Source organism: Miniopterus natalensis, chromosome 9 (genome assembly GCF_054644295.1).
Source record: "Miniopterus natalensis isolate mMinNat1 chromosome 9, mMinNat1.hap1, whole genome shotgun sequence".
In the NCBI taxonomy this organism is placed as follows: Eukaryota; Metazoa; Chordata; class Mammalia; order Chiroptera; family Miniopteridae; genus Miniopterus; species Miniopterus natalensis.
In genome coordinates, this window is record NC_142089.1 from 68,941,097 (window position 1) to 68,962,481 (window position 21,385).

Sequence of the window (21,385 nt, forward strand, 5' to 3'; positions counted from 1 at the left end):
ACTCCGGCTACAGCAAGCTCTACATAAATTCCTTTATTTCCACGTACCAGGGAAGGAAATAAAAACCAAATCACAACAAACCAGGCGTCCTCCACCCCACACAGCTTGACGAGGACCGTCTTAGGGTCCAGGGGGCGCCTCCAGGCAGGGACCTCGGGGGGCACCGGAGGGGAGCGCACCCCAGGCACGCACCGCGGGAGAGCGAGGACAACATGGACGCGAGACGGCCTGGCTAAGAGTGGGTCCGGGGAGAAGGGGGCCGGGGTGTGCGGAGGGGAACCCCGGCTACCTTCGCTCTTTCACGCAACCGGAACTCAGCGCCTCAGGCCCCACGCACTGTACGGGCGGCGCGCGTACGCACGCTCTCCGCGCACGCGCACTCTCGGCACCGCCCCGACGCGGACTGGGCTGACGTCACATCCGCCGAGGGGGGCGGCGGTGGCGGTAGCGTTTGGGGCTGCGGCTGCGAGGGCTGAGGGGCTGTTTCCTGGGCGGGCTGCCCCGGGCGCGGGTGTCCCGTCGTTTCCTTCCGCCCCGCGAGCCCGGTAGTGTCGCCCGCGTGGCCGGCCCCCACGTCGCCCGCCCGCCGGTCAGCGCCCCAGGCCTGGTGTCCGCGGCCGCCCCCGGACCGCCTGGTCTCCACCCGGGTGTCCACCACGAGAGGTGAAGCCTAACAGAGATGGGACCTGGGGGCTCGGACCAGAGCGTGTGTACTTCTCCGTCAGATGTAGGTCAAGGGCAGGAATGCAGTTTACAGGGTTTCCTCCAGGAGGACGCGTGGGTCCTGCGCTGCGAGACTGGTTTCCTGGGCGACCGACGCGTGACGCGCATCGCCGCCGCGCAGGCGTCGGGATGCGTCTTTTGAAGACCCCTCCCCCTCCCATTCATTTAGCGTTTTAATGCTCTGGACTTTTGTCCTTAAAAAACGTTTGTTCCCCAAAGCTCAGACTCCTTGAGAATGTCTCATTTTAAGCGCATCCTAGTCTTTCCTGCGATTGCATTGACTGCGAGCGTGGCTTTTCCACGGGGAGGCCCTGGGGTGCCTGGACCTCGGCCCTCCCGCGATCCCCGAGGACGGGTCAGAGTTTCTAAAACCTGAGGATCAGATTCTTTTTTTGCGCCGACGCTTGAAGCATCTGGGTCGGGTAGTGCAACACTGTTTTGGAAAATGCGTGGCATCCGTTATGTTCTTAAAACAACCTAATCTGACCTCCTCCTGCTGACTTGCCGTCAGCCTATGAAGGTTATTGTGAAAGGACCTGGGACCCCTGGACTTCGTGAGTTCCGAAGACAGATTTTTAAGTTGTTTTTCTGTCTCCAGCTTTGTGGTGTCACTTGTCAACCAGCTACATTCCTGCCCCCTTCTGGTTTATAATTTAATGCTGTTGAGCTTTATGGGGTTTGCATTTTGGTAATTACCTTTGGTAGAACTGTGTCAAAAGGAAAACTGAGTGAGGAACTTGCGTCTTTTACTTATTTTTAACTTAGTTGTTTTTTTTTTTTTCATTTTACAAAATGCCCATTTTAGAAGACAGCTAAGCAAAAGAAAATTTAAAACCATCTGGAATCCTGCTACCTAAAGATAATCACTGCTAACATTTCGGAATATTATCTCATTTTTTTAAATACAGAGTATTTATAAAATAAAACCAGTCTGTATATGTTGTTTGGTAACACCATTTGCATGACATCTTGTCTTCCTATTTCATTTTTTTTCTTTGAACATCTATCATGGCTAGGTGCTCTCATAAGTGAAGTAAGATGCCTAGGGCATGAACCTTGTGCCATCTTTTTAGCAGCTCAGAGGAACTATGTTTTATGTCTTGGCTTTTGGCCAGGGAGCACAGGTGAGGTGATGCTGGAGTTGTGTAAAAGGAAAAATTTAATAATTGAGCCCAATGCAAGGACAGGCAGTTTATTGTAATAATATGAAACTCAAAAGTTGGAGAAAATCACTGAAAAATTTTAATTCTACATTCTTCCTAAACTCACTTTTGCCCCCTCCTGTTCTCTGTCTCTCTTTCTCCAAGAATGAAACATGACTGAGGATTCTCAGAGAAACTTTCGTTCAGTATATTATGAGAAAGTGGGGTTTCGTGGAGTTGAAGAAAAGAAATCATTAGAAATTCTCCTAAAAGATGACCGTTTGGGTGAGTTTTATAAATTAAATTAAGCCTGCTGGTTCTTAGTCATCCCAAATGTTCTGAAATAAATGACCTTAAGAGACATCCAGAGGCATTTGTTACCTGTTGTATTTTTTAGTGACAGGATGATAGCAGAATGGTATATGTATTTGGGGAGAAGTTATGGATTTTTCAAGTTTATATTTCACTGAGACAGAGTCAGATGTTTTTGAAAGGCTTGTTAAGAAGTCAACAATATTTTTTTCTCATATTAGACCCATGTATTTTCTCAATTTTCAGAGGTGTCGTCATAGCTTTTGGGTAAATTTACAGCTCTTGCCATGATTTTCTTCTATGGAAATACTGAGACTGTATTATGTATTGGCATTCTAGTTCCTTCCAAGCCAGTAATAATAAGGGCTGTTTTGTGGTTGACTAAAGTAAAACAAACTGAACCATAGTTAAAAATAGTACTTTATATGCATACAAAGCTTTTAAAATTTCAAAAACATTTCCCACCTGATATTTGATTCCCGCTAGACAGTCTGTGCCTTAAGTATGTCTGGTATGCCTTAAGTATTATCATTCTCTTTTAACAAGTAGGGGAATTTAGGTCCAGGACAGTCGAGTGTGTTTTATAGGAAAACGTGGGATGTGAGGGCTGACTATGCCACTCACTTGCTGTGTTATCTCAGTCAAGTCACTTAACTGCTTTGAGCTTCAGCTTCTGCGTCTTTAAAACAATAACTAGCCAACAAGCTTGCAAGGCAGATTAAATGAAATAAATTCTATAAGTAGTAACTACTGCTAATGTTATTGTAAATGTAATATATGCAAACTGTATCTCCTATGCTGTGAAACACTATTTTTAAATAGCTAGTTGGTGGAACCCTCTTCACCCACCCTGGGGCTAGAAATCAGACAGTGTTGCCTTTCTTAGATTTGCTGACTATTTGGTAGGTTTTCTCTGAAGAAATGTCTTACTTTAAGTTGTAAACAATGAAATGCACTTTTATATATTGCGACCAGCATGGAAAGCTTCTTACTATTGTTTTTTTTCTTCCTCTAGATATCGAGAAACTTTGTACTTTTAGTCAAAGGTTCCCTCTCCCGTCCATGTACCGTGCCTTGGTATGGAAGGTGCTTCTAGGTACGAGACCCAAGAGCTGGAAATCTGTCTTCAAAAATGTTCATTTGTCATCATATCACTCAGAAAAAGGAGAATTTACTGAATATTGGGTCTAATCTTAGGAGACTGAATTTCTGCTCACTATGACTGCCTTTAAGGAGGTGGCTTCAATGGCAAAACATTAAATACTACTCTAAGAGTGCCAGTTTATTAATGATGGAAGAGAAAGTAATGCATGTTCCTGAGCAAGGTGTGGGAGGAGCTTTGTACTAGGAGAAAGAACCGGTTCAGGCTCTTGTCAACTGGGTAACCTTGAGAAAGACCCTCCTAGGCCTCATCTTTTGCTAAATTAACTTTAAGGTTTTAGCTTTCAATTTGTTATTTCTGTGATTCCTAGTCATAGAAGTATACTTCCTGATGAGTGCTATCACGGTCAAAAAGGAACTGGGGAGTTTTTACCTCCTAGAAGCACAGATGAATCAGCTCCAGAGATGGGCAGCCGAAGGAGAAGGAAAAGATCTTGCTCAGTGTCTGTGGAAGGAAAAGTGTATTAGGTGACCCAGGTGACTGGCATTATCCCTTTAGCCAAGGTTCCTTTGTGCCTGTCATTGCTGAGCATGCTAACACATATTCCACCCTCCTTTTCTTCCTTAAAAAAAAAATTAGAGTGATCCTAGAATTCCCCTGTGAGTTAAGTATCAATATCCCAATTTTACAGACGGGAAAAAGGACTGTGAGGCTGAATAACTAGCCTAAGGCCTTGTAGCCTGTTAGTGGGAGAGGCAGGCTTTGAGCTCAGGTTTGTGGAGCCCATTTGAAAGTAGGATAGATTATAGACCTTGTCTTCTTTCCAGAATGTACTCTATTTTTCAGGACTTGAAAGTTCTTAGTCCTAAATTTGACTCCAAACCATCCCAGAAAGCCTTGCATAATGACTTTTGTTATGCTTCTTGGTAGTCTTTGTACACATATTTTTCTAGTAGGTCATTGTGCAGTTAAAATCTAGAAAACGGGTGACAACTATTTTAGTTCACTGCATTCTTTCTTAAATCTTAAGTGTTTCCAGTGGTCATCCAGGTAAGGATGCTTTTTAGATGGCAATGTCGATATTATCTATTTCTGCTGGGAAATACTGTGTGTCTTATTATTATTTCAGTCCTGACCCGAGGATATTTTTTTCATTGGTTTTCAGAGAGAGTGGAAGGGAGAAAGAGAGAGAGAGAAACATTGATGTGAGAGAGACACATTAATTGGTTGCCTCCCGTATGCACCCTGACAGGGTCGGGATCGATGCAACTGAGGCACATGCCTTTGACCAGAATCGAACCTGGGACCCTTCATTCCGAGGGCCGACACTCTAACCACTGAGCCAAACCGGCCAGGGCCTATGTGTCTTACTAATAATGCCAGTGGATTAGTGGGAGAGGCACAGACATATTTTGGGGCACTTCCTGAGTGCCAAGGCTTTCTTGCTTGTTCCTCACCTGTATCTCCCCTACCTGTCTTTATCAGGTAAGTCTTTGTTGTTATTTTTGCAGTAAAGGCACTGGAGATTCAGGGCTGCCACGCTATGTAGGAGATAGGCTGACTCTCCTAGCATAGGCTATTGATTACTTGGGGACCCTGTTATGCCTCCTTCGTGGTATTATTTTAGATAAATATAAGAAAGAGACTTTCGCCTGGCCGGGTGTGGCTCAGTGGTTGAGCGTTGACCTAGGATCCAGGCAATCGGGGTTCGATTCCCCGGTCAGGGCACATGCTCATGTTGTGGGCTGCAGCAGATCAGTGACTCTCTCATCATTGATGTTTCTATCTCCCCCTCTCCCTCTCCTTTCCTCTCTCTGAAATCAATAAAGATATATTTAAAAAAAAAAAAAAAAAGAAAGAAAGAGACTTTCTAGGACTAGGTCTTAGAAAACAAGTTAGGTTTAACATGGGACCGCTGTGCTGCCTGTACTGTGATAAGGATTTAACTACAGCTGTTTAATCTGTACTGTTTTAGTCCAAATTTGTGGGTCATTTTAGTGTATTCCTTTGGCTTTTCTTGGAAGCCTGGCACAGTGCCCATAGCTAAGATAAAGATTTATGTCAGGAAAAAGAACATTTAAGCAAGTTTGGTTGTAACATTAACATAGCATCATATTAGTTAGAGTCCATCACAACAATTGTTTGAGAAAGGTATTGTGATTCCTATTTTGCAGATGGAGAAGCAAAGACATAGGGAGATTAAGTAAGTTGCTGATGGTCACCCACCAGTTAATTGTAGAGGTAGAATTCAAACCCAGGAACTTTGACACCATAGTTTGCTCTACAGTTTGATTAAGTTTAATGAAACTGGAATAAATAAGTAACATGCTTTTTTTTTTTTTTTTAATATATCTTTATTGATTTCAGAGAGAGGAAGGGAGAGGGAGAGAGAGGAACATCAATGATGAGAGAGTCATTGGTTGGCTGCCTCCTGCACGCCCCCGATGGGGGATCGAGCCTGCAACCCGGACATGTGTCCTGACTGGGAATGGAACCTTGATCTCCTGGATCCTAGGTCGACGCTCAATTGCCAAGCCATGCCCAGCCAGGTAGTAACATGCTTCTTCTTTATAGCAAAACTTAGAACTTTGAAAATTCATTGTCACCATTTGCCAAATCTGTTTTTGACCATGGCACCTTTTTCTCATGAAGACTCCAGGAGCTAGTGTCCTTCCAGGAACGTTCGGTGAAATGCTTATCCCTCCCATTTTCCACCCCTGAAAGATGAGGAAACAAGGGCCAGACAGATGTTTATGAGAATCCCAGTGTTATCAGATCTGTTTCTAGAACCTAGGTGTACTGAAGGCCTGGCCTGTGCTCTTTCCACCCTGTTTTCTCCATGCCATTTGTTTGTTAAAAAACCTTGTGGTTCTTGCTCCAAAGCCATGTTTAAATGGGCTAATAAATATAAAATGGCATCACAATGTAATGTGATCTTGTCAGTGCAGAATAGAGATTTCTGTGGTCCTGAAGGTAGGATATTTTGTGAGCAAGTTTTAATTATTGGGGAGAGAAGGATTTGATGGGTAATTGGTGGTTCTGAGATGAGGGGGCTTGTATTGTGAGCTAGAGCTGCCATAACAGAATACTACAGACTGGGTGGCTTAAACAACAGTTTACATTCTCCTGAGTCTGGAGGCTCTAAGTCCAAGATCAAGGTGCTGGCTGATTTGGTTCCTGGTGAAGCCTAACTTTCTGGCTTGTAGATGGCCACCTGTCGCTGTGTCTTCACATGGCAGACAGTGAGAGAGCTCTGGTGTTTCTTCCTTTTCTTATAAGGGCACCAGCCCTATTGGATTAGGGCCCCACCCTTGTAACCTCATTTAACTTTACCTCCGTATAGGCCCTATCTCCAAATGTAGTGACATTGGGGGTTAGGGCGTTGACATATGAATTTGAGGGGACACAATTCAGCCCATAGCATGGGCCAAGTGCAAAAACTGGACATGAGCCTTTAGGAGCTAAGGGTGGCCCCAGACTGGCAACCGTATTTGAATTAAGTCATTATAATTGATATGGTTTATATCTTGACTTTAGATGGCACACTTATTCAAGCGATTTATAAATGCCATTTCCTTTCTTTTTTATATCAATATACAGTTGACATTTAAATATTGATGGTATTTAAAATTCTTTTATAGTGAGAATTTCTGGAAGAGAATCTGTATGGTTATTAAATATTTGTGTGATTTCTAGTTTAATTTTGATGGGCAGCTTCTCCCAGGATTCTGTTTAATGGGGGAGGGATTTGAATCGGTGCCTCAGTATTTTGTCTTTTTTTTTCTGGGTCTCTGTGTAGGGATCCTGCCTCCACACCATGAGTCCCATGCCCAGGTGATGATGTATCGTAAGGGGCAGTACTCAGACATCCTTCATGCCCTGAAAGTCGTTCGCTTTGTCAGTGATGCCACACCTCAGGTTGAAGTCTATCTCCGCATGTATCAGCTGGAGTCTGGAAAGTTGCCTCGAAGTCCCTCCTTCCCACTGGTTAGTGGTACTTTTGCTTGATGCTTAGCTCAACTCTAGACTGTCCCATCTTGCCAGCCTTTGATTGCGTCATGTTTTGCCTTAGAAACTTTCAGTGGCTCCCCTTTGTCTATAGAATAAAAACAACACATCTTTCCCTGTCATTCTGACACCATCTGCCTAATTTCTTAAAATACTACAATTTATTTTGAAGTAATTTCAAACTTATAGAAAAGTTGCAAGAATACTATCAAGAATTCCCATATACTCTTTCCCCAGGTTCCCCAGTTGTCTACGTTTTTGAACATTTGCACTGTCATTTTCCTATGTATGTGTACATATATTTCCTAAACCATTTGAGAATAAGATGCAGACGTGATATCCCATCACTTCAATTTCCTTCAGTGTATACGTCCTAAAGATAAGAACACTCCCCTAGGTAACCAGAGTACAATCATTGAAACCCAGAAGTTGACATTGATACAATATTAACATCTAATCTTCAGACTTCACTCACATTTGACCCATTGTTCCAGTAATGCGCTTTATCAAAACAAACAGTAAAGGTTTTAGTTCGGAACCTTATCAAACTTTCTTATCAAACTTTCATCCACTAGTTTTATCATTTGTTGGTTTCAAATTTTTTTAATGTTTTAATTATTCATTTAGAAATCATCTTTGACATAGAAAAAAGCTTCAAAAATAGCATAGTGTTCCCATATACGTTCACCTAGCACCCTCAGATGTTACGTCTCACATACGTAGTACAGTGATCAAAACCAGAAAATTAGCCTTGATATAATACTATGAATTGCTCTGTGGGCTTTACTCACATTGTGCTGATTGTCCTACTGAGTCCTTTTTCTGGCCCTGGATCCAATCTGGGGTCACACTTGACCTTTATTTCCATGTCTTAGTCTCCTTTAATCTGGGACAGTTCCTCAGTCTTTGTACAAACTTTCAGAACTTTGACATTTCTGAAGAGTACTGGGCAGTAGAGCGTTGCTCAGTTTGGGTTTGTTTGATGTTTCCTCATGATTAAAATCTGGTTATGCATTTTTGGCAGAAGTATGATGCTTGGTACTGTTGCTGCTGGCTTTGATCACTTGGTTAAGGTGGTGTCTGCCAGCTTTCTCCAATGTAAACTTACTAGTTTTCCCTTTGTGATTAATAAGTAACTTCTGGGGAGGTTTCAGACTCTGTAAATATCCATCCACTAATGATTCTCCTCCAAAACAATTTTTGCTACGCCGATTGCCAAATATTGATTTCTTACTCCTTCATTCCTCCTGCATTTATAACTTGGTGTTCGTTTATAAGGAAGGTTTCCCTCTCCCTCGTTTATTCCCATCGGTATGAGTTTATGGCTCCCTTTTCTTCAGTGGCTAACAGTCCATTCCTGCCGTCGCTTATTTGGGTTTTCAGATTGCCTCAGATTTAGCCAGTGGAGGTTCATCAGTCTAGCTTTTATGTCTTTTAACAAGTTCCCATCATTTTGAGCATTTCCTTCATTTCTGGTATGAAAAGGTATTCCAGGTTCATCTTGTACTTTCCCTGCTTCAAGCCTAGAATTTGCTCCCCGGCCCCCCACAGTGTGGTGTCTAGAAACCAAGAGTAGAGCACTAGATGTGCTCATTGTTCCTGGTGTATCACTGCCTCTAGGCCCTCTCAGCAGAAGGAGCAAGGAGATAATGTGTATGTGTACACACATTCACGTACACATCCATTATGTATCTGTTTATCTCAATATAGTAAAAGCCCTGAGTTCACACTAATACCTCCAAATACAGTGCAACATCAAGTTCATTCTAGCCTTTGCCCTCTGTCTTGTAACCTCCTTCTCTGACAATTGAGATATGAAGAGGCTCCCATTACCCCCAGTATATTCACTCCTTTGTTTGTCCCTCTGTAACCAACACTGCCAGCCACCTCTTGGCTCTGGCCTGCGGGCCCCATAGGCCTATAGCCCTGGCCGCCGCCCCGGCCCTGTCACCTCAGCCCCAGCCCCACAGGCCCAGCCTGCTTTTTAAACTTAATCTTTAATAAACTCCTCGCTCCAGTTACTTAGACTGCTTATTGTTTGTAAAGGGACGAGATGGGAAAGAGCAAGACTTCAGGCAAAGGAATGGGTATAGCTCTTGAGCTTTGGCTATTTTAATGCCATTTGCAAGTTACTCTGGGCACTTCAACAAATTTTTGGGCCAAAAGAGTGAATTGTTCAAAACAGGGATTTGTCTGCAAGCTGTGCTATTTATAAATTTTATTTCATTCTTTCACTGCAGATGGCCTCCCGCCACTATGTGGTTTGGGCTTTGAATTGTTATTTCTTTTTGAAGCTAATGGCTCCCGCAGATGCCCATAGGTCACCCACTTCTGTGAAGTGTATCACAAGAGAAAGGCACTGAAAATAATTGGAACTCTTAACACGCTTCAAGTTTTGCTTATCTTTGGCAAAGCAAAATTGGTAGTGTTGCACAAGTTCTTAAATTATGTATTAAACTAGGTGAGATTATCTGTTAGTTTGAGAATAATAAGTTAGAGTTGTCCCCTCGTCCCTGCTTGGCGTGTCCGTTCTTCAAGCCCAGGCACCTCGACTGCTTCTCGGGCAGACGCGTTGTCAGAGCGTTTGCAGTGGGCTCTGTGTGCCATGTCTCCCTGATCACCAGGCCCCCCACAGCCTCATTTTTCTTACCCATTAATAAGAATGTGTGACGGTGCTTGGCGCAGGGTGGAACACGGTCAGTCAGGGACATTGGTCCTCTTCCCTGGCCACCCAGAGTGGCCAGGAGTAGCAGTGAGATGCCACATCCAGGAGCACCGAGTCCAGAGCCCCGTACTAGGAGGGAGCTTCCCTCCCCTTTTCTTCCTCTCTCCTCCTCTGACAAGTTAATGTTTAGAAAAATGCATTTTCTATGATTCTGTTACCTGACACTTTATAGACTATTAATAAGTTGAAAGGATGCCTAAAGTGAAGTACTTTTCTTGTTTTGTTAATCCTCACCTGAAGATATTTTTTCCATCGATTTTTAGAATGTGGAAGGGAGGGAGGGAGGGGCAGAGAGGTGGGGGGGGTGGGCGGGGCCAGGGTGGGGTGGGGGAAACATTGATGTGAGAGAGATACACTGATTGGTTTCCTCCCGCACAGGCCCTGACTGGGGCTGGGGATTGAACTGGCCACCTAGGTATGTGCCCTTGACTGGAAATTGGACCCGTGACCCTTAGGTGCACTGGCAGATACTCTAACCACTGAGAACACCAGCCAGGGCAGTTTCTTTTTTAACATTAAAATCCCTCAGCTATTAAATCCTAGATGAAAATGTATTTTTGCGTAAGATATGGTGTTTGGAAACAAAAATAGATTTCAACAGATTCTACTTTTTATAAGACTTCTTTGTTGAAGTTTCCTTGAGGGTTTACTTTCATGTTCTGAGTATTGACACAGGTTTGAGAGGTGCCATTCTTCTGATTCCTAATATGCTTATCCTAGGGACATTTTAACTCTTCAGGTGTTTGAAGACAGAACAAAATTCTGAAGGAATGTAGGAATGCTTTAAAATAGAGAAAATGCTTTCTCAGTCCTTTCTGAGTCATTTAGTTTTTGGAAATTACCATATTGATAAATGTCTCCAATTATTATTTGTGCTGTGTATTGCATCATTTTGAAAGAAATTCTCTAACACCAAGAATATTTTTGGGTGGAGAGAATCAGCACCTTGCTTCTGACACATGTTGATTCTTTTATGGACGGCCTTACATTAGAAGCTGGAAACCTCCGAGTACTCAGCCTAAACTCTGGGCACTCATCAGCAGCACTCATCCCAATATGTTTCCGTGGTTGCACAGTCTCACCTCCTCCTTGCTCTTCTCCTTAGCGATGGACTGTGTGGTTTTTGACTCTACTTTGATTTATTAATTCAGTCTCTTCAAAATTTAGGGGATAGGGTTTCATTTTTTAAAATAAATATGTATTTCTCTCTTCTGCTGCCTCCCTCTTGAGATTTATTATTAATCTTTCAGAAGCCAGAAGATGAAGTGTTTCTTGCCATTGCTAAGGCCATGGAAGAGATGGTGGAAGACAGTGTCGACTGTTACTGGATCACCCGATGCTTTGTGAACCAGCTAACCAACAAGTACCGGGACTCCTTACCCCAGCTGGTGAGGGATGCTTTTTTGGCTGTTGGCAGGAGGGAGGGATGGTGAGCAGCGGTATTAGGAGTCTTCAGGAAATGCTCTTACCTCTTTGTGCTGCTACAATTAGGAGTAGACCCTCTTTAGTGGGAGTCGGCACGTTTCCTCTAAAAGGCCAGGTAGTGTTTCCGGCACGACGGGCCAGGTGGTCTCTGTGTCTCTGTTGCAGCCACTCAGCTCTGATGCTGTCACACACAAGCAGCTGTCGGCACCACATAAAGGGAGGGTTGTGACTGGATTTGGCCAGAGTTTGCCCACGTGGCTCTATAGTATTCCTTGGGCTGGTCTAGAAACCCACTGGCTTAATCTAGAATTTTCCCTCTGTATGAGTTAAGGTTTAAGTTTGACTGCACATAACAGAAAGACCCCAAAACAGAAGCTTTATTGTTTTCTTTCTTGTAACTAGAAGTGCAGAGGCGAGGTGGTCCAGAGCTGGCACCACCCGCTTGGTCTCAGTCGGGATCCTGGCTCTACCTGCTCCTGCATTCTTAGGTGTGATCCTTCCTCTTGTGCTGACAGGATGGATGCTGGAGGGGCAGACGCAACATCTGTGTTCTGGGCAGGCAGCAAGGGCAGGGCAAAGACAAAAGCACAGGAACACTAGGGACAAGCCATCAGCCTGTCCCCCTTTAACAGACTTTCCTTTTGCGTGTCAGTGGCAGGACGGTGCTGCCTTGCTGGCTGTCTGCAGTGGGGCCTGGGCCATGTGTTTTTATTTAACCGTACACACTGTGACCTCCCATTAAAGCAGGATTCTGTTAGTGAAGGAAAGGCGAATGGATCTGAGGGAGGCACTTGGGAATCCAGAGAGCCGAATGGCATTTACTTCATAAGCCAGGGGTCCTTTGCCATTCTCGTTTCCCAGTTTCTTTCTTTATTTCTCTCATTTATAAAAATGAATCTTTTTTCTTAAATCATTGAGTTGTTTTATTTGAAAGTTCTGTTGAAAGTAGCCACTGTGATATAAGTTGCAGGGCCCAAGGAGGGCCACTGAGGAAGGTTGGATGAGCCCTCCGGCCACTCCTCTGAGTTGGTCATCAGGGCAGCTGGCAAGGCCCTTCAGCTTTGGAGAGCACTGTATAAGAGTGTTTTTTAAATATTTAAGTTAAGTAAAATATGATTTTTAGAACCTTAAAATTTAATTCATTTAGTTGATTTCAATAAAAATAATTTAAGTGTGGCATTGAAGCATCTGTAAATGTAATGTTGCCTCATTAAATAAAGATGTCCAAATTACTCCATGATTCAATTAGCCTTTCTCATTTAATATTGGAGTAAATCCAGTAACATTTTGAAAGCTTCTGTTTAAAAATTCATCCTCTATTTTTAATAACACAAGTAATAGATAAATGCATTCTTGAAGTATTAAACAATCCAAATGAAACCTGTGTTCCCATAGATCTGTAACCACCTCCCTGCCCCCCACTTTCTGAGAAGTAAGTCCTGTCATTAGCTTGATGTGTATTCTTCTAGACTATGTACATTAGGATGGATGTGTGTGTATATGTGTGCATATACACACATAATGATATATAGTTTTACATATATAAGTATTTTTAAAAAAGCATAAATATTATCACACTGCTCATATGGCCCTGAAATTTATTTAAATATGTTTTTATTACTGATTTTTAGAGAGAGAGGAAGGGAGAAGGAGAGAGAGAAACATAATGTGAGAGGGTAACATCTATTGGTTGCATCCTGCATGCTCCTTACTGGCGATTGAGCCTGAAACCTGGGCATGTGCCCTGACCAGGAATAGAACCGGCAACCTCTTGGTGCATGGGACAACATTCAACCAACTTAGCCACATTGGCCTAGGCCCTATAATTTATTTTTAACTTAATGTCTTGGAGGCTTTCTGTGTTAGTGCAGATAAATCAGTAGTTTTCAGCCCTGAATTCCTATTAGTACCATGTGGGAGCTTTTAAAATTACCAGTACCTTTCCTCCACCCAGAACAATTAAGTCAGAATCTATAGGGGCGAGGTCCCAGATTTCTAATTTTAAAAGCTCCAGCTGATTCTGAAGCGTGACTCAGGTTGAGAGTTACTCATTTAGAACCACTGTTGTTTTTTTAAATTTGCTCATAGTATTCCTTGTTACGAATTTGCCGTAATTTAATGTAACAGGCCCTTGCTGACATTCATCATGCCCTTTTCCATATTCCTTTGTGTATGTCTGTGTGTGTTTCTCTAGGATGGGAACCTGTCAGGGGAATGCACACTTGAAAGAGAGGCATATTTAAAATTTTAACTGCCAGGTTGGTCTTCGTACCAATTTTGCTTCCTCCAAGAGATTTATGAGATTTCCTGTTTTCCACTCTATTTCCAATACTTGATAGTATCTATCAAATTTTTCTTAATCTGATAGTGAAATAATATCCCATTTTAATTTACATATCCTCATTTTCTAGTGAAGTTGAGCAGCTTTGTATGCCTATTGGTCATTTATATTTGTTCACCTTTTTATTACTTTGTAAGAGTTTTTGATAACTGAATATTTATCCTGTTACACATGTTGAAAATATTTTCTCACTGTCTGTTGTACAAATATTTTAAGTTTTGATACAATTGAATTTGTCAGTATTTTCCTTTTGCTTTTTTGTATCTTATTTAGGAAGCTTTTTCTAATCCCAAGATTAAAAAAAAGTTTTTTTTAATAAGAAATTTACTTGTTTAAAAAAAAAATCCAAATGCTGGCATTGTCCAGAAACATTTAACAGGCTTATTTATATTGTTATGAAGTTGAACTGCCGAAACTTGTTCACTGAAACATTTGACTTGCATTAATGCTTTGTCTCCACATTTATATTAAAAGAATTCACACAGAAATGAAAACGGGAAAACAGCCAATATCTGATTTCTGTCCCCTATTTTGCACTTGCAATCACATACTTAGTACCTTTTGACACTATGGGAAAAAAAAAATCTAATGTTCAGAACTACCAATAACAGAAAGAGAAGTTGTATTTTTAAAGAATGAAATGTTTCTCATTATAATGGATTATTATTTTTATTAAAAATTTTTAATGTTGACATTATTGGAGGTGTCCCCTCACCCCCCCTTTGCCCACCTCCATCCACTCCCACCTCCCCCTCCTTGGCCTTTACTCCACTATTGTCCATGTCCATGGGGTATGCATATATGTTCTTTAGCTAATCCATTCACCTCTTTCTCCAATCACTCCCATCCTGGTGGATTCTTAAGCATGTTCTCCATGTGTGCAGCATGCTAGCTGGATGTCTTTTGGCAAAATTGTTACAGATTTGGCATGGATAGCGCACAGGTTGGTATCTTCAACAAGGTCAACCAGAGAGTCCTCACTTGCCTCCTGCAAAGCACCAATAACTGCACTCTGGCAGCGCAGATCTGTCTTTTAAGTCCTGATCAATTTCTCGCACCAGAGCTGGAAGGGAAGTTTGCGAATCAGAAGTTCAGTGGACTTCTGGTAACGCCTGATTTCACGAGTGCCACAGTACCATCCTGTAATGAGGTTTTTTTCACTCTTCCAGTAGAGGGCTCACTCTTCTGAGTGGGTTTTGTAGCTGTTTGCTTCCTCCATGCTTTACCATCTGTTGATTTACAGGCAGTTTGCTTTGTCCCAGCCATGGTATAGAGGCTATGCTGGCCTAGAGAGTGATTGATGGTAGTGCAGCTTCGGCTGTGAACATGAAAAAGTTTTTTGTTTTTTTTTAATTTTAAAAATTTTTCTTTATTGTTGAAAGTATTACAGATATCCCCCTCTTTTTTCCCCATTGACCTCCCCCTGCACCCCCCCCCCCGGCCTTCACTGCACTTTTGTCTGTGTCCATGGGTTATACATACATGCATATAATTTCTTTGGTTAGTCTCCCCCCCCCCTTAAAGTTTCTTCTAACTTTTAAAAGTATTTACACATTTTAAAATTTAGTCCTTGAATTTGTAAGGGGTTTGTCGTTATTACTGGTATCAGACACAGATTTGACTTCATTTCTTGGTTGTAACTGCAACACAGCGTCAGCCAGCACATGCTCCTTCCCCCCTTTATTTAACAGTTATTGAGAATGTTCTTATGCCAGGCAGTGCTAAATTTGCTTCATTAAATGAATTACTTCATTTACATATATCTCGGTTTTTATAGATGAATGTTCTTTGCTGTGAGACATAGTGTATAAATGTGTGTGTGTTTTCACCCATGTCACTTTGTGGAAAAAGCAGATATACATACACATTGGCAGAACTGAGCACACGTCCATGTCGCTGGTAGAACCGACCAAAATTCTAGAATGGAGTTTCAGAGGTGAAAAGCCAAAACAGGAGCCCTCTGGCAATTTGCTTATCCCCATCACAGCTTTGTTACAGTGTGTTCTGGTTACCTCTTTCCTGGGCTCTGTCAGCCAGTTGTAAGCTCCTTGAAGGCAGGTCCTTGACCTTATCTTGTCCCCTGTATGTAGCACAGTGCCTGGCTGTAACGGACACTGCAGGGTTTTGAATCACCTCTTTGGCAGAAGCATAGAGATGCAGATGTTTAGTAAAGTAAACATCTGCATGTACTTGGATGATAGGGGTCTGGTTATGCTCTTCTGGATAGGGAGTGTGGACTGTAGGGTTTAACCCTTACAGACCATTTGTAGCCAGTGGACCCTAAATAGACCAACATGTGCAAGATGGATTGGGCCTGGTCTGGGGGGCACGCTTTGTTAGCTTCCCAGTCTTCGAGATTTGGCTGCTGCTCAACTGTATGTGGGAGAGGCTACCAGATGGAATCCAGGTACTGTGTTCCTTCTGCGTTATTCCTCTGCCTACTGAGAGTTCTCACGCACATTTTGTTGGGTACAGAGCTCCTCCTCTGGACATCCTGTCAGATGAACCTCCTTCGTGTGGTGCACATGTGGGTCAGCACATGTGTGGTCAGTGACCAATGGGCCCTTTTAATCTCCAGCTCTTTTGTCTCATTCTGCCTAGTTCTGTCTCCCAGTTTGATCCCATTCTGTTTCTCTGGTCTTCCCCTTCCCTTTGTCCTTTCCCCCCCATATATATAATCTACTTTCCTAGAGCAGCCAGGAATATACCTGGCCTTTCTTTCTAAGCTCCCCAGAACAATTGAATTTTGCTTTGAACTTTCGCATTAGGCTGTTGAATCCGCTTAGTGCAATTAACATAAGGGTAACCAACTGTTCTGCTTTGCCTGCGACCGTCTGGGAAACCCCTCAGGTCAGATGGGGGTTGCTCCAGATATGCTGACTTGGGGAACGGATATGCTGAAGGGGGAACGACTGTATCACCAGTGACTTGGATGATTCTGAAATTTTGGTTTCTCACGCTTCCTCACATTCATCATGTACATTTTTTCATCAGAGGCTGTAAGAGAGGGTGATGTTATGTCACAGGAAGTGAATAATCTCTTCCTGTTTTATCATTAGCCAAAGGCTTTTGAACTGTACTTGAATCTGGAGGATAGCCGGCTGCTGAGTCACCTGAAGGTGTGTTCTGCAATGTCCAGACTGCCTTATGATCTCTGGTTCAAGAGGTGCTTCGCAGGGTGCTTGCCCGAGTCCAGTTTACAGAGGCAAGTATTTCTTTCAGACATACTGAAGGCCGGAGTTGGAGAAAAATCCTGGTTTTTATGTGCTCGTACCTCACAATATAAATTTTCTTAAGAACAAAACAGTAATTTAAAGATAACTTCTCCAGCAGCTAACATAACTACACATGATTCTGTTTGTTACATATACAATTGGAATAATTATTTAATAGTAACTAATTAACAATTCAAATATTAGAATATACAGTTATAAAAATTGAGGGCCCTCAGTGTGTTAGATGCTGTACAATATTTACATCTGAAACAGTCTCCAGGAGTTTATATAGGCACGACCTTTTCTTTTCCAGAAATATGGTAGGTCCTAATTTAGAGAAAATCTTGGTATTTTTTTTAGTTTCATCATGACATCATTAAGTGGCTAAAGGCAGTGAAAGATTTGAGACTCAAACACAGCATTCCTAAGTTTAATGAAAGCATTAGTTTCAGACACGTTAGGGGTATTTTGGAGGCCTGGCCCTTCCCCTCCAAGGTGTTATGCTCTAGATGTGAAGAGAGGCAATATACAGAGAACATTACAGGACAGTACACAGGTAAGCATACAGAGTGCAATACCCACGTCAAGAGTTCTAGGAATTATCAGAATAATCATTTTACAGTGTTTGCAGATCAGTAACTAGCTCCTTAAGCCCATGGAGAAGTTGAGGGAATTTGAACCACTGGAAACTGAAGTCTAGTTCATCTCATTTCATATGCTGCTTTTGTTGTTCTGTAGCATGCTGTGATTATATTAGCATTACAAAGTATCGGTAAAATCTAAACTTTGGTTTAGGACTTTCCTTTCCTTTTTGAAACCGTAAGTTTGAAACCTCGGGGAATGGGCATTTGGTAGATTCCTAGTGGAGCAAGTACTTTTCAATACTCATTCCTTTCTCCTTCCAGTGCTGGTTGTGTCTAAAATAGATTCCAAATGGCTGACTTGTTTTGTTGTTCTTTGATGATTATTTCATTTTAGCTCTTCTGTGCAGCTTATACTTAAAACAGGAGTGATTTGAATTTTGTAATTTGAGATGTCTAGATAAACAAATGTTAACCTCACCTTAATTTGATTATATATCTCTTCATTTTTGTAGGGTTTGGGATAAAGTTGTAAGTGGATCCTGTAAGATCCTAGTTTTTGTAGCAGTGGAAATTTTATTGACCTTTAAAATAAAAGTCATGGCACTGAACAGTTCAGAGAAGATAACAAAGTTTCTGGAAAATGTAAGTGTGCTTCATTTTATTTCATTTTGAATCTAGAAAGGAAGTCAGTGTAGCAAGCCAGATTTTCTGGTAGCATTAAATTTTTCAGAGAAATAACAGTATATTTTTACATAAGAAACAGGTTTTCCCTTGAAAATGCTTAGCTTACAGTTGATCAGTGGGTTATAGTTTGCGCCCTCTGTTTGCGGGACGATGGCCTGAGCAGCGGGACTCTCACCGTGACTGTGCCCTCAGGACCAGTGTCTAGTCCCCTGGTGGGACCACTAGGAGGCTTGTCGAGAAAAGGAGGAGGCGAGATCTGTCACTTTAGGATGAGTAATCTCGTTAATGGAAGAGGAATCCTGGTGTTTGGGGATTTTGTGAGCCCTTTCATTTCTGTCACCGTCACTGTTGGAGTCCCAGTTGGGTTTGTTAATGTGCCTAAGTATAAACATGTTGCGTGCTGGGACAGGTCTAAATGAATCAGCTTTTCCTTCTCTATGTATCTCAGAATACCCTCAACCAGGCAAGAGAGAGAAGCAAGGAGACTTATGCCTGAAGGAATTTCAGTGGATCCAAAACCTATTCTTTTTTTTTTTAATCAGTCAGTATTAGCATTTGAACATTGGTCCAGTCAATAATAAGTACTAAGTGAATGTGTGTTGAATAAATTACTCAATCATTATACTAATTAGTGGCTAACAGTGCCGGGGCTGTGTTAAGTGTTCTTCATGGATTATCTCATGTAATCCTGTAACAGCCCTATGGAGTGGGCCTACCATTTGCCCCATTTTAGAGATGGGATCTGAACTCGGGTAGCTTAGGTAACCTGCCCAGGCGCACACAGTGTAGTGGACAGTGCAGGATTTGAGCCCAGGCAGTCTGACCCCAGAGCTCCTTAGCATGTCCTCAGAGATCCTGGCTGCAGCATTTTATGTGACCACTTTCTGAAAACCAGTGAGAAGTCCCTTGGAAATAAGGTTTATGCCACAGTGGGGGAGGGAGATACTGAAGTTAGAAGCACTGAAATGTCATGAAGACTGGTTTGCTTTTCACAGATTCCCCAGGACAGCTCGGATGCGATTGTGAGCAAGGCCATTGACTTGTGGCACAAACACTGCGGGACCCCAGTACATTCAGCCTGAACGCTGTGGACAGTCTGCCAGACCCGCCCTGAATATTCTGTGTGGGGACTGATCTACTCAACTGACCGAAAACAGGGTTCTTGCTTTGATGCTCAAAGTGTAATTTCTTTCCAAATTATTGAAATACCTGGCCTTCCTGTGTTGTGGAGCAGCATCTTTGGGTTACACAGAGGTACAAAGTTTCACTCTGAATACAATATAGAGTGTTGTTGGGGTTTCTAAATCAGTTCAGTCCCTGGGTGGGGAGGAAGGGAGGGGATAGGTGCTTTAACAAGCAGTTCGTGGCCACGCCCTGCCCCTCTTCTCTCTAATTAGCACCAAGCCAGTGACTTGCTAGGTCTATTTCTGGAATAAAGAATAACTTCCTCTTGTTGACAACTCAGATTTGGCTTTTGTTGAGGCAGTACTTGTTTAAATCTAAACTGACTGCTTTCTGAGGCTTTGTTTTGCTAAATAGGTTTAAATAAAGGACTTGTATTTTTTTTTCTCTTTGTACCATTTGTAATGAAACAGATATTGAAAAATATGTCTAAATTTACGTACCAGGAGAGAGACTACTTGCTGGTATTTTGCTGGCCTCATGTTTTTTCCTGATGGATCATTAAATGCTGGGTGGGCTTCAGGGAGCACTCTGTCACCCAGAATAGGAGTGGGGGGAGCTGGCAGGTTAAGGTTGATAGCTAATGAACCCGGGCCGTGTTGTGTCACATAACGGTAGCTGCTCACTGGACAGTGGCAGGCTCTGAGACTGGTGAATGAGATGCAGCCCTGCGTTGAAGACCCATTCGTCTGTCAGACGTGCCAGGTCTGAGTGGTGAGCTGGATCTCCCCCCACCCCATGCAGTGTGGAGTTATAAATCTGAGCAGTCAGCCCCTCCCTTATGTGGGAGACAACTGTCAGGAAAGAGTTCAGAGTATAGCCTGAGTTGTTTCCAGCCCATCCTTCTGTGGAGTAGCGTATCTAAGAGTATTTAAGTTTTTAAAACAACAACACAGATACACTCAAAAGAACCCTTCTTAAAGCAAACTGCTGCCTGCAGTTAATACTTTCTCTTTATTCCTTGGTCACTCTACCCCTGAAGAACTTTGAATGCAGTTAGGGATGTAAGAAAATAGCACAAGAAGGAATTCCTGCTCGTGTCTGCTCTGCCCTCTGGTGATCTTGGGTATATGTGAAATTCCAGGAGAGGCCATAAAGCAGTAATAATGTTATGTCTGTTTAATTTATGAGCCACATATCATTTGTACAACTGTTTGGTAAAATTGAGATTAGAAAGTCAAGTAATGTTAGTGAGTCTATTGCAGAAAAAGGAAAGAATTAGCCATCTCTCAACAGGGGCATAATTTCAAGGTATGCGCTCCTGCTCACGCCTAAATGCTGGGAGAAGACTGGTGTGTCCCAAGGGAAGGGTGGGAGGCAGGGAGACCGGTTCCCAGGACTCTCGGTGGGGAGGAATCTGAGGGGCCGCAGTATTCTCTGCACAGTTGGGGGCGGGCCTGGATGGTCAGAGGGAGGACCACTGCTGCACTGCGAGGACTGGAGGACAAGTCCTGAGTTCTGCAGGTGTGTCTGTCAAACCTGTAGAACTTTTCTGGCTATAGGCTGTGGGGGTGGGAATTGTTTTTAAGTGAGCCAATCTGAAACCATCAAGAGTTTTCTTTATTAGAAAACTAAACACTTCATCTCAGTAGGAGGGTTTTTTAATGTGCACTGTGAGGACAGTGAGGATCCAATTTCATTTTAATATCAGACTTTTGCCGAGAGCTAAGAATTTTGAAAACATTTCTGCCCACTGCCTTCGGCAAGAAGCACAGTTCCTGAAAATCAACCCCCCATTTCCCTTTATTCCAAACAGTTGGTCAGGGTCCTGCAGGACTTCACCTCGCTGTTAAAGCCCAGGGTTTCTGTTGTAGCCAAACTGTCGTGGAGTCCTCCCTTAGAAAACCTGGACTTAACATTACTATTTCTAGTTTCTGGTCCTTCCCTTCTACAGTGGTTTCTTCTTAAACAGGTGAGAGAAGCCCTGAATCTGCTCAGCTGA

At 42.7% G+C, this 21,385-nt stretch overlaps 1 protein-coding gene across 2 annotated transcripts; it reads left to right on the forward strand.

Annotated features, from left to right (window-relative positions):
- The first annotated feature begins 472 nt into the window (after positions 1-472).
- On the forward strand, positions 473-19,828 carry TBC1D7 (TBC1 domain family member 7). 2 transcript variants are annotated; one of them, XM_016217126.2, is made up of 8 exons: positions 473-727; positions 2,031-2,150; positions 3,193-3,273; positions 7,079-7,266; positions 11,263-11,400; positions 16,838-16,983; positions 18,090-18,219; positions 19,257-19,828. In XM_016217126.2, the coding sequence occupies exons 2-8, from the start codon at positions 2,039-2,041 to the stop codon at positions 19,341-19,343; spliced, it is 882 nt and encodes a 293-aa protein (XP_016072612.2). In that variant the 5' UTR covers positions 473-727; positions 2,031-2,038; the 3' UTR covers positions 19,344-19,828. The 2 variants fall into 2 exon arrangements, with proteins under 2 accessions (XP_016072612.2, XP_087676763.1); XM_087820637.1 differs by having other exon boundaries at positions 473-663.
- Positions 19,829-21,385: the final 1,557 nt, after the last annotated feature.

What these genes read in the sequence shown, in the direction of transcription:
- TBC1D7 (XM_016217126.2), top strand. Translation starts at nt 2,039, where the DNA reads ATGACTGAGGATTCTCAGAGAAACTTTCGTTCAGTATATTATGAGAAA. An exon ending in CCTAAAAGATGACCGTTTGG is followed by an intron (nt 2,151 to 3,192) that starts GTGAGTTTTATA and finishes TTCTTCCTCTAG; the next exon opens with ATATCGAGAAACTTTGTACT. An exon ending in GGTATGGAAGGTGCTTCTAG is followed by an intron (nt 3,274 to 7,078) that starts GTACGAGACCCA and finishes GTCTCTGTGTAG; the next exon opens with GGATCCTGCCTCCACACCAT.